The following is a 12,758-nucleotide window of genomic DNA, read 5'->3' on the forward strand; positions in this document are numbered from 1 at the left end:
GTGTTTTTAAACTTAATTTTTCATCTTTTACGTTCCATAAAAAAACGTAAAACGTTTTAGCATAAGGAAAACGCTCATTTTTGCGTGAAAGTGCGCATATTTGATCCAATGTTATATAGAAATATTAGTTTTGGATGAAATTTAGAAGGGCTTTTTAGCTTTCCTAATTAAATAATACAGCAAAACAATAAAAAAAGAATCAATTATAAATACCTTCTAACGTCAATTTCGTTTGCATATTCCCAGAATGTCTTAACTTTCTTTTTTTTATTATTCTCTAAAACCTGAAAAAGTGCTGCAAACTTTTATGCATAAGGGTATAAATCTAGGCATCAAACGCAAAACAAAAGGTTTTACATTTCGTACAGAAACAAAAAGAATATTTTTGTCCGTGCAAAAACTTTAGCAAAAAAGCACATATTTGATCCAATATTAAAATGAAGGATTAAAACATTAGAGGAAATAGTTAGTAACACTTTGGCTTCCTAACTCAATAATATACCACTAATATAATATAAATATTACAACAACTAAATAGCCTAAACTAAATAATAAAAATAACTAAGCTAAATAATATAAAACACAAGCTCAATAATAAACATCTCAGTTTTAATCTAACCTTGTTTTCAATTGCGAGCCCTAATTCTTGAAAGAAGATGTTGGTGTTTTCTGGCTCAAGTCCGGCAATAATCTTCGAGGGCTTGCAAGGTATTTCCCTTTTGAGAATCTCACCTAAGAAATAGATGTGCAAATATAAAATAAGGAAAAAAATTTGAAAGGTAAACATACTAAAATAAAAACACAATACTAAAAATTGAAATAATATTGGAAGTACAATAAACAACAGAAAAAACAATTTTAGCAATGCAGTAATAGGAATTACGTGGCTAAATTATTGAAGAGTAAGTATTGAACAATTTTATTTATTATTTATGAACATTTTTTTTAGTTAAACTGTGTAGATAGAAAATTTTGGTTATCAGAATTCACGTTACTAATTTTCGTTAGAAATAGTGCTGCATAGCAAGATTCCCGCGTCAGGATTTAAAAAACTTAATTTTCACCTCCTCTAAAAACTTTATAAACTAGAGTGAACTTGTTTATACAGAATGATGTTGACCTAATCTTTCAAATTTTACCGGTTTTGCTTCCAAACTCTGGTTATCAAAATTGACGTAACTGACTTTCACGTCAAATTGTGCTGAATGCCCAAGATTCCCACGTCATGCTTTATTGACCAAATTTCCCACTACCTCTAGAATATGACAAACTAGGGTGAACACGTTTATGCGGAGTAATGTTGATCTAAGTTGGCTATCTTTAAAGTTTTACCGGTCTTGCTTCCAAACTCTGGTTATCAAAGTTGACGTAACTGACTTTCACGACAAGTTGTGCTGAATGCCCAAGATTCCCACACCCGCTTTATAAACCTAATTTTCCACCTCCTCTAGAATTTGCAGACTAGAGTGAACAGAATGGAGTTGACTTAAGTGGGATATCTTTAAAATTCTCCTAGTCATGCTTCCTAAATTCTGGTTATCAAAATTTACACAAACAAATTTCTGAACATTAATTCTGGAATAAATTCCGGTTACCAAAATCTCAACTTTTTAACAATTCCGTCTCTTAATCTTTAACTTTTAATCAATTATTTTTTAATCAAAATTTCAAATTCTAACAAGGTTATTAATTTCTGGAAAAATTTATTTAAAAATTAAAAAACTGTTATAACAAATTTTGTTGCCAAAGCCAAGATAGGTTACAGCCCAAGTTTTAATCAAATTAAATTTAAGGATCCTCAGTTCTCTCTAGGTATTCTTGGATCCTGTTTTGCTCGAAAAGGCTATCAGCTCCAGAGCTTCCCGTGTTTGAAGCTTAGACTACCCAGACCCTTCCTCACAGCCATTCTTCTAGTAGCATCACCGTCTCTTTATCTCAAGTTGCATTAGGCGAGGTTCCGTGTTTCAGGCATTCGTCCATCACATACCCGCTTTCATTTGGTTGGAGCACCGCCGAACTTCTGGGGCTAAGGCTCCCCTTCTGGTATTTTGTTTTTTTTTACATTTTAGGCTTAGTCTTTTTTTAGAGGGGAAGAGTATTTTGAACACCCTCAGGGGGGATCCTTTTCTATCCCGTTCTGTGGATAGATTTTGTCTATAGGGAGCAAATACTGGATTTCGGAATACTAGATTTACTAGAAATACTGGAATTTTTATATCGATCGTAATATGGACTCGGAAAATCTCAACCCCAGCAAACCAAAGACAGGCTCGGGAGTATTGTGTGAAATCACAGCTTATGTACCACTACTGTGCTTTTCGCCTAGTCTCCAAACCTTTGATTATTTCTTTTCCGGGGGGAGGGGGTTGAAGCAATGGACCCTCGTGGCCTGAGCTTCGGCTCAGTGAGCGAGTCCGCCCATGTTAAAAACAATAATAGTCCTAGAACAAAGTTTTATAAACACAATCCTATAAAAACAATAATAAAGGTAAAAACCAAGGTAAATAGAGGTAACAACCAAACAACCAACAGTAAAACTAAAGAGAAACAGAGAGCTGTCAAAACCCTGACATTAAGCAATCAGCATTTTCTTCAATAATTATTCAAAGTCAAAATACAGTCTCAACAATGTAGACCTAGGTTAGCTTAGGAAAATCCAGGTAGGTTAGTTGACTTTAAGACGGTAGACCAACTGGCGACGGAACTCTGCCTCCTTTATCCTCCCTTAATTTTAAAGTTCCTAAAAAGACAAGTTCGCAGAATTTTTGGTCAAACGTAGTCACTAAACGCTAGATGGCATTAGTAATTTCTCTTTTCGATACTAGCGACAGTTTCCCCTTATAAGTTTCTTGTAGGGTTTGAATTACACCTTAAAAACAAACAACTAATTGTAATTAAGTTATTCTTAATAACCTGTTTCCTGTTCACTGTAACCATTTCCTGTTCAGTATTTTCAATAACTATTATTTATTTTTTGATAATCATAGATTTAAAAATCTCAAAACAAATGACAAAATTATCGTGACTCAAAAAATTTTCGTTACTTTTACTAACTTGATATTTCTCATAAAATAACTAATCAAGTTTAAAAAAAGACGAGTTATTTTTCTCTCCAGAAACTGCATTTTTAGTCTAGTAAAAATGCGGCTTGACCTAAAAAAAATTGCAATACAATGTCCGACTAAAAAATATGCGGTGATTCCGAATCCGAAATGTTTACCGTATTAGCTCTTTCACAAATTTGAGTTTTTTTAGGTTGAGTTTGAGGGTGAATTTTTTAATGTAAAGAATGCGGTCCTGAAAAGATAATTCCGAATTTAGGAAATGGCTTAAGGGTTTTATTTAACATCCCTAATACATCAGAACATTACAACAATTTCTTGTACGTTGGTTTAGATATGCTAGTCAACATTGGCTAGCCCAGTTTTCAAAAGTCAAAGTTAATTTTCTCTTAAGTATTTTTTCTTCAAAGTTTTTTCTCTTACAGTTTGCAATTTTATTTAAGGTAAGTGGTTGGGTGAAATTTGAAAATTGGCCTCGCGAAAATACGTCGCAAAAATTAAACCAGTAAAATTTGAGAAAATTTTTAACACTTTTTCTAAGACGTGCAAGTTTTTTTCCAAGAGAATTTACATAACATACACCTAATCTTATAGTTTTTTTTTTATCAAATTTTCTTTAAAAATAAAAAATGGACTACACCCAAGAAAAAACATTTTATGCTTCGAAAATCAACAATATTACAAACTTACAGAAATTACGATATCAGTTATCTCTAAATATAAACAAATGTAACTATTCAAAACTTACCCACTTTTACGTAGAATTGATGTTTCACTTTTGTGAAAAAGAGGCTTGGCAGCACCAGTATCATTTTTCAAAACCTAACAATCCAAATGGGGCAAATATGATAACACTACCTTAAACTAAGTTTAGTAATTTTAATTATTGTTGGTGAAGTTTATCTTTGGGAAACAAAAATACAACTTATGCTGAACATTAAAGATGGATAGAGTCGGTAACGAGTTAAGAAAATTTTCTTAACTGATGCAAACAGAAGGAGGGGGGGGGTCTATCAAGACCATGCTTCAACCGTGGAGTCTCAGAACTTTTACGATTTTGCCTTAATTCCCTTTTTTTCTTACATTTCTGCTTTTTTTTTCTTCTCATCCCCCTTAACAAATTCTTGGGCATACGGTCTTTTTTCTATGATAGAAAGCTAAGAAAACAAATTATAACTTAATATCTCCATGTTTCTTTAACAGCATTTTTGGATAATAATTGTTGTTTTTGCGTTCAACAAAGAAAAATTGGATCTAGTAAGAAAAAAAAAATCAAAATTTTGGAATAAAATTTAAGTAGTAAAATAAGAAAAAACCACATACTTAAATGTTTGATTGCTTTTTCAAGAAATAATTTCTTCTCTTCTTTTCCACTGATATTTTCAAAGATAAGGTCACTTGGCTTGAAAACACTATCAAAGAGTCCACACTCCTTATTTACCTAAAAAAAGAATATCTGTGGTTAAATATTTTTATCATAAAAAATTTATTAACAGTACATAATATTACCAGTAACTTAGTCGAGTTCAGATTATGAACCTTGCTGGTTTTCTTATTTAGTTGTTTCCTATGTATTTAAGAAGTACTACCTTTTCATGCCCCCCCCAGATAGCACTTAAGTATTGACTATGTCCATGGTTTTGAAAGCCTCCCGAGAGTTAAAAAGGCAACAACATCAAATGACTAAATTACTTTGTTTTGCCACTGATTAGATAATTTAAGCATAGGGATAACTTAACTGAATAAAATTTTAAGCATATATATATGTATATATATATATATATATATATATATATATATATATATATATATATATATATATATATATATATATATATATATATATATATATATATATATATATATATATATATATATATATATATATATATATATATATATATATATATATATATATATATATATATATATATATATATATATATATATATATATATACATATATATATACATAATAAAATTGCATAAAATTGATCCCATTATGGATAATAAGATTATATATATATATATATATATATATATATATATATATATATATATATATATATATATATATATATATATATATATATATATATATATATATATATATATATATATATATATATATATATATATATATATATATATATATATATTATATATATATAGATAAGATTATAACATATAATAAGATTATATATATATATATATATATATATATATATATATATATATATATATATATATATATATATATATATATATATATATATATATATATATATATATATATATATATATATATATATATATATATATATATACTATATATATATATATGTTATATATATCATATATATGGTATATATATATATATATATATATATATATATATATATATATATATATATATATATATATATATATATATATATATATATATATATATATATATATATATATATATATATATATATATATATATATATATATATATATATTATATTCTAATGCTCATGTACGATTGATGTCTCTGGTCCAAGTCAGAGTTCCGCTTTGTTTATTGGGCACGCCCTTTGCTCAGGCTTTATTTCTGGCGAGTAATAAGCTGGCTGCTGATTGGAATTTTCTTTTTTAATGTGTGTATTTTTAATTTTTCTCCTTTTCTTTCCTTTTTTTTCTTTTGTTTGGTCTGAAATTATGCTTGCTCTTTCACAATTTGATACTTGAACCACACACTTCTGCCACCAGAATACGAACTAGAAGGTAGCGCAACTCAATAGGAGAAAGGGGTGTTTGGAATCCAATGTCCAAGGGGTTTGAAACCCTTAAAAACTTGGTCAATTTATCCTTAAGACTAATTAAACAATGAAAGAACCTTGACAATTGAATTCAATACATTCTAAGGGAACACATATTGTCCTGCATTTAGCAGATGAAAAACAGAAGTTACCCTTGCAACTTCACGATTTGACACTTAAACACCGCAGTCTACACAACCAGAATGTAAGCACTAGAAGCTGGTTCAAATTACCCCACTTCTATTTTAAAATTAAAAAATCAATATATTTGACAAAACCTATGGAAAAAGATACTCGAAAAAATTAGCGTATACACGGGTAAAACAGGTTACAGCAATGCGGAAGCAGCGACCCTTCCAAAGACCAACAGACTAAAATTACAATTAATAATAAAAAATTATATAATTTAAATTAGTTAATTATTACGGGTAGATAAACGAAGAAGAGGCCAAGATTAACCGACAAAATCAAAACCCCCAAGAATGGAAGTTTTGAGACTTCAGGGTGAAAGAGTAGGTTTGAAATTAATACAAGAAGATTACATCACTTTGACTAGGGATGAATGAAGGTGAAGAGGTGATGTCAGGTAGCAAGAAAACTGATCAAGGGGATAGTTTAACTTTTCTGGAAAGTATTATTAGTAAATTTGGTAGATGACCTAAAAAGTGGAAAGTATTTGGTCAAGGCGTAAAAGTAGAATAGCCAAGGCACAGATAGTTTTTGCAGTTAATTTTTTTTTTGAAGAACAGGAAGATAAGTTTGTATTCCACGGTATTGTCTATGAATAGTCTTTGGTACTCGTTTGATATTTCAACAATGGCGTTTGATATTTCAAACAATAACTGGTGCAAAAAGTGGTTTAATCCTACTTTTTAGGACTACAAACAAATTCGATGTCCAAAACGCAGTGACATTTTTTAGCGAGTCCTTGATATTGTTAGATCGACATTAGTGAATTTCATATTTCATTATAGACCTAGTAAAAATAGCTTCTAAGAAAGGAAAACGCGTCAAATTTGATGTCCAAAAAAACAATGACATATTAATAAATCCTTGACACTGTTAAATACACATTGGTGAGTTTAACTTTTATTATGACCCTAGTTCAATTAGAATCTAAGGAAAAAGCTCCAAATTCGATGTCCGAACTGCAATCACATTTTTATGAATCCTTGATACTGTTAGAGTGAAATTGGTGGATTTAAAATTTTATTATGGACCTAGTTAATTTAGCCTCAAAAAGGAAAACACTTTAAATTCGATGTCAAAAATGCAATAACATTTTAATGAATTTTTGACATTGTTAAATTGACATTGGTTGATTTTGAATTTTATTATGGAACTAGTTCAATTACAATCTAAGGAAAACGCTCCAAATTCGATGTCCAAACCACAATGACATTTTTATGAGTCCTTGATATTGCTAGACTGAAGTGGTGGAATTAAATTTCATCATGGACCTAGTTAAATTAGCCTCAAAAAGGAAAACACTTTAAATTCGATGTCAAAAATGCAATAAAATTTTAATGAATTCTTGACATTGTTGAATTGACCTTGGTTGATTTAAAATTTTATTATGGACCTAGTTCAATTAAAATCTAAGGAAAACGCTCCAAATTCGATGTCCAAACCACAATGACATTTTTACGAGTCCTTGATATTGCTACAATGAAGTGGTGGAATTGAATTTCATCACGGACCTAGTTAAATTAGCCTCAGAAAGGAGAACACTTTAAAATTGATGTTCAGAACGCAATGATAGTTTTAACACTCCTGGACATAGTTAAATTGGCATTGGAAGAGTTTAAATTCTATTATGGACATAGTGTCCTAGTTCAATTAGCATCTAAGGAAAACGTTCCAAATTTGATGTCCAAAACAAAGCGACATTTTTTTTGTGAATCCCTGACTATGTCAGATGGACATTGGTAGATATTAAATTTTATTATGAATCTTGTTAAATTAACCCCAAAAAGGAAAACATTTCAAATTCGATGTCCAAAAGGAATACCCATTCTTATGAATTTTCTATAGTGTCACATTGATACTAGGATAATTTAAGTTTTATTTTTGACCTAAATGAGCTGCTTAAAAAAAATGCATCATATTCGATATCCAAAATGCAATAACATTTTTATAATCCTTGACATTACTAGATTGATATTGGTGGATTTTAAATTTTACTATGGACTAGTGAAATTAGCTTAAAAGCAAAATACTTCAAATTCGAAATCCACAACGCAAGGACATTTATACGGATTCTTCACATTGTTACATTATCATTGGTAGATTTTATTATGGACCTAGTTAAACTACCTTCAAAAAGGAAAACACTTCAAATTCGATGTCCAAAACAGAAACCCATTCTTATGAATTCTTGGTACTGTCAGACTGATACTATCACAATTCAAATTTTATTATGGATCTAGTTAATTCGGCTTTTAAAAGTAAAATGCATCAAATTTGATTCCCAAAACGCGATGACATTTTTAGGGATTCTTGACATTGTTTCACTAACAGTGGTAGATATTATTATTGACCTAGTTAAAATATCTTCTAAAAGGAAAACACTTCAAATTCGATGTCCAAAACAGAAACCCATTCTTATGAATTCTTGGTACTGTCAGACTAGTAGAGAGTAGAACATTTTTATTTATAGCACATACATAAATAAATGTCACAAAATAGCACACATGCCTTGTGGCATACTTTAGCGTTGAAAATATTACCAACGAAAATACACAGCCACTTTCTAACTAAATTTTACAACAACGAAAAAGAAAACCCTAATGAACAAAACGCTTAGTATTTCATTAGATATTTCTTCCCCAGTTTTAGAAAATGTCACTTGTTGCTGCATTCTCGAACTGATGCTGGAATTGAGTTCCAGATTTTTGGCCCAGTGTGACGAATGCTGATTCCCGCTCTCGATGTCGGGCGAATTTCGCACGAAAAGTCTGAACGATGCGTAGTAGGATAATTATGAAATTGAGAATTAGTTGAGAAAATGCCGGAGAAATTTACAGGTAAATTACTATATTGATAATCATAACAAATACTAGAGATAGAAATTAAATGAAGTTGGTCCAAAGAGAAAATTCCTGAAGTCCCATATAGGTGTCTAACTGAAGTTTTTCTACTCATATTCTGATACTATTACAATTAAAACTGATACTATTACAATTAAAATTTTATTATGGATCTAGTTAATTCGGCTTTTAAAAGTAAAATGCATCAAATTTGATTCCCAAAATGCGATGACATTTTTACGGATTCTTGACATTGTTTCACTAACAGTGGTAGATATTATTATTGACCTAGTTAAAATACCTTCTAAAAGGAAAATACTTTAAATTCGATGTCCAAAACGGAAACCCATTCTTATGAATTCTTGGTACTGTCAGACTGATACTATCACAATTCAAATTTTATTATGGATCTAGTTAATTCGGCTTTTAAAAGTAAAATGCATCAAATTTGATTCCCAAAACGCGGTGACATTTTTACGGATTCTTGACATTGTTTCACTAACAGTGGTAGATATTATTATTGACCTAGTTAAAATACCTTCTAAAAGGAAAACACTTCAAATTCGATGTCCAAAACAGAAACCCATTCTTATGAATTCTTGGTACTGTCAGACTGATACTATCACAATTCAAATTTTATTATGGATCTAGTTAATTCGGCTTTTAAAAGGAAAATGCATCAAATTTGATTCCCAAAACGCGATGACATTTTTACGGATTCTTGACATTGTTTCACTAACAGTGGTAGATATTATTATTGACCTAGTTAAAATACCTTCTAAAAGGAAGACACTTCAAATTCGATGTCCAAAACAGAAACCCATTCCTATGAATTCTTGGTACTGTCAGACTGATACTATTACAATTAAAATTTTATTATGGACCTAGTTAATTCGGCTTTTAAAAGGAAAATGCATCAAATTTGATTCCCAAAACGCGATGACATTTTTAGGGATTCTTGACATTGTTTCACTAACAGTGGTAGATATTATTATTGACCTAGTTAAAATACCTTCTAAAAGGAAAACACTTCAAATTCGATGTCCAAAACAGAAACCCATTCTTATGAATTCTTGGTACTGTCAGACTAGTAGAGAGTAGAATATTTTTATTTGTAACACGTAAATAAATAAATGTCACAAAACAGCGCACATGCCTGGTGGCATACTTTAGCGCTGAAAATATTGCCAACAAAAATACACAGCCATTTTCTAACTAAATTTTACAGCAACGAAAAAGAAAACACTAATGAACAAAATGCTTAGCATGTCATAAGATATTTCTTCACCAGTCTTAGAAAATGTCGCTTATTGCTGCATTCTCGAACTGATGCAGGAATTGAGTTCCAGATTTTTGGGCCAATGTGAATTTGGGCGGATGCTGAATCCCGCTCTCGATGTCGGGCGAATTTCACACGAAAAGTCTGAACGATGCGTAGTAGGATAATTATGAAATTGAGAATTAGTTGAGAAAATGCCGGAGAAATTTACAGGTAAATTACTATATGGATAATCGTGACAAATACTAGAGATAGAAATTAAATGAAGTTGGTCCAAAGAGAAAATTCCTGAAGTCCCATATAGGTGTCTAACTGAAGTTTTTCTACTCATATTCTGATACTATTACAATTAAAACTGATACTATTACAATTAAAATTTTATTATGGATCTAGTTAATTCGGCTTTTAAAAGTAAAATGCATCAAATTTGATTCCCAAAACGCGATGAGATTTTTACGGATTCTTGACATTGTTTCACTAACAGTGGTAGATATTATTATTGACCTAGTTATAATACCTTCTAAAAGGAAAACACTCTAAATTCGATGTCAAAAACGGAAACCCATTCTTATGAATTCTTGGTACTGTCAGACTGATACTATCACAATTCAAATTTTATTATGGATCTAGTTAATTCGGCTTTTAAAAGTAAAATGCATCAAAGTTGATTCCCAAAACGCGATGACATTTTTACGGATTCTTGACATTGTTTCACTAACAGTGGTAGATATTATTATTGACCTAGTTAAAATACCTTCTAAAAGGAAAACACTTCAAATTCGATGTCAAAAACGGAAACCCATTCTTATGAATTCTTGGTACTGTCAGACTGATACTATCACAATTCAAATATTATTATGGATCTAGTTAATTCGGCTTTTAAAAGTGAAATGCATCAAATTTGATTCCCAAAACGCGATGACATTTTTAGGGATTCTTGACATTGTTTCACTAACAGTGGTAGATATTATTATTGACCTAGTTAAAATACCTTCTAAAAGGAAAACACTTTAACTTCGATGTCCAAAACGGAAACCCATTCTTATGAATTCTTGGTACTGTCAAACTGATACTAGTATAATTTAAGTTTTATTTAGGACTTAGTTAAATCAGCTTCTAAAACGAAAATGCATCAAATTCAATGTCAAAAACGCAAGAACATTTTTATAAATCCTTGACATTGCTAGATTGATATTGGTGAAGATTAAATTTTACTATTGACCTAGTTAAATTATCTTAAAATCAAAAATACTTCAAATTCGACGTCCAAAACACAATGACATTTTCCTGATCCTTGCTTCCTCAATACAACGTGTATAGATTGTAAGTAGCATTTTCACCCTTCTGAGATAATCACCAAAATCTATTTGATGAGGTACTCTAAAGGAAGAAATAGAAGAACAATTTATATACAGAGGATCGAAATGTAATTGGACATAAAATTCTCTGCTGACCCTCCCTTTGAGAACAGCTTGGCAAATAGCTTTTGGGAATTATGTCAGAAGTACAGAAACGTCAGATCCATCCTTTCAGTGTGACAGCGACGATTTCCGAGTGAGAAATTTACAAAATTAAAATAAGTAAACTGAATCAATTTCTTCTCTGAAAGGCTCATTTTATAAGACACATAAAAAACTTTCAGAATGGAACGTACAGAGAGAATTATATCAAAAATAAAGCGAAATGGTGGCTTTAGAAGCAGCTTATCTGTTAAGGTTGGCTTTTTGATGTGCTTTCCAAGTGCCTCTTGGGTTCTCTCTACAAATGAGCTCATCCTTATCCACGAGTGCGGTACCTGGAAAGACGAGAACGAAGGGATATAAATATTAAAAAAAAAAATATTAAAAAAAAATAGAACGAATTTAACACGAAAGGGAATGAAAAGAAGAAATTCGAATATTTTAAAAAGTAAAATCATTCTCCATAGACAACGACTTTTATACGAAATAAGTTTATAGAATGGGTTCCAAAATTTGGCAGACACCTCTACAGCCTTCTTTGGTGACAAAAAGGACACTTTTTTCCGCCAGATTTTGTCACCGTTTTTGTTCATTATCGTTTAAAACTAAGAAATTTAAAATTTTCCAGTAATAAAAAGAATTTTTTTTTCAAAATCTTAGGGGAGAAGAGGGCTAGGCATCCCTGTGTTTGAAATTAAATTTACATGCACAATGGATTAGTTATATAATTGAAAATTTTCAACAAAAAGGCCATGAAAAAATAACTCGGGTATAACCATAGTTTTTAAGGGTTTTTTGCTAATTGGAAAACTGTAGAGGCAGTTGAATGAAACTTTCAGGGATGTATCTAGGAAGGTGCTTGCGAGCCGCCGTGCAAAAAGTAGGTTAGCTTAGAAGTAATGCTTGGCCTAGTGAAATTTGTTGGCAGATTTTGTCTCAAAATACAATTTTTACATTTAAAAATATTCTCTGCTCAAACAAAAGCTGTCAAAATACAAGTTGTGCTGCTAAAGTCTCGGCAGCTCTTGGAATTCTGTCGAATTCTGCTACTGGCAGCTTTAGAGCATTTTGCATTCCTGCTTCCGAGTATATAATGCAATTGGAACAGCCACACGATACCTAAC

At 30.6% G+C, this 12,758-nt stretch overlaps 2 protein-coding genes across 2 annotated transcripts in view; both read right to left on the reverse strand.

Annotated features, from left to right (window-relative positions):
• The window catches only part of LOC148943870 (uncharacterized), a 66,909-nt gene extending 54,944 nt beyond the window's left edge, over positions 1–11,965 (reverse strand). Inside the window, exons 1-3 of the mRNA XM_089101445.1 lie at positions 11,829–11,965; positions 4,386–4,503; positions 620–732 (exon numbers count right to left, since the gene is read on the reverse strand). Of these exons, the coding sequence (XP_088957571.1) occupies positions 620–732; positions 4,386–4,503; positions 11,829–11,948 (351 nt within the window). The 5' untranslated portion in view covers positions 11,949–11,965. The remainder of the gene's footprint in view (positions 1–619; positions 733–4,385; positions 4,504–11,828) is intronic.
• Positions 11,966–12,621: 656 nt separating this feature from the next.
• Positions 12,622–12,758, reverse strand: part of LOC148943871 (uncharacterized) — a 112,748-nt gene continuing 112,611 nt past the window's right edge. Inside the window, exon 8 of the mRNA XM_089101268.1 lies at positions 12,622–12,753. Coding sequence (XP_088957394.1) covers positions 12,622–12,753 — 132 coding nt within the window. The remainder of the gene's footprint in view (positions 12,754–12,758) is intronic.

This window comes from Artemia sp. Qi Xiang Cuo, chromosome 15 (assembly GCF_049724085.1).
Source record: "Artemia sp. Qi Xiang Cuo chromosome 15, ASM4972408v1, whole genome shotgun sequence".
Lineage (NCBI taxonomy): Eukaryota > Metazoa > Arthropoda > Branchiopoda > Anostraca > Artemiidae > Artemia > Artemia sp. Qi Xiang Cuo.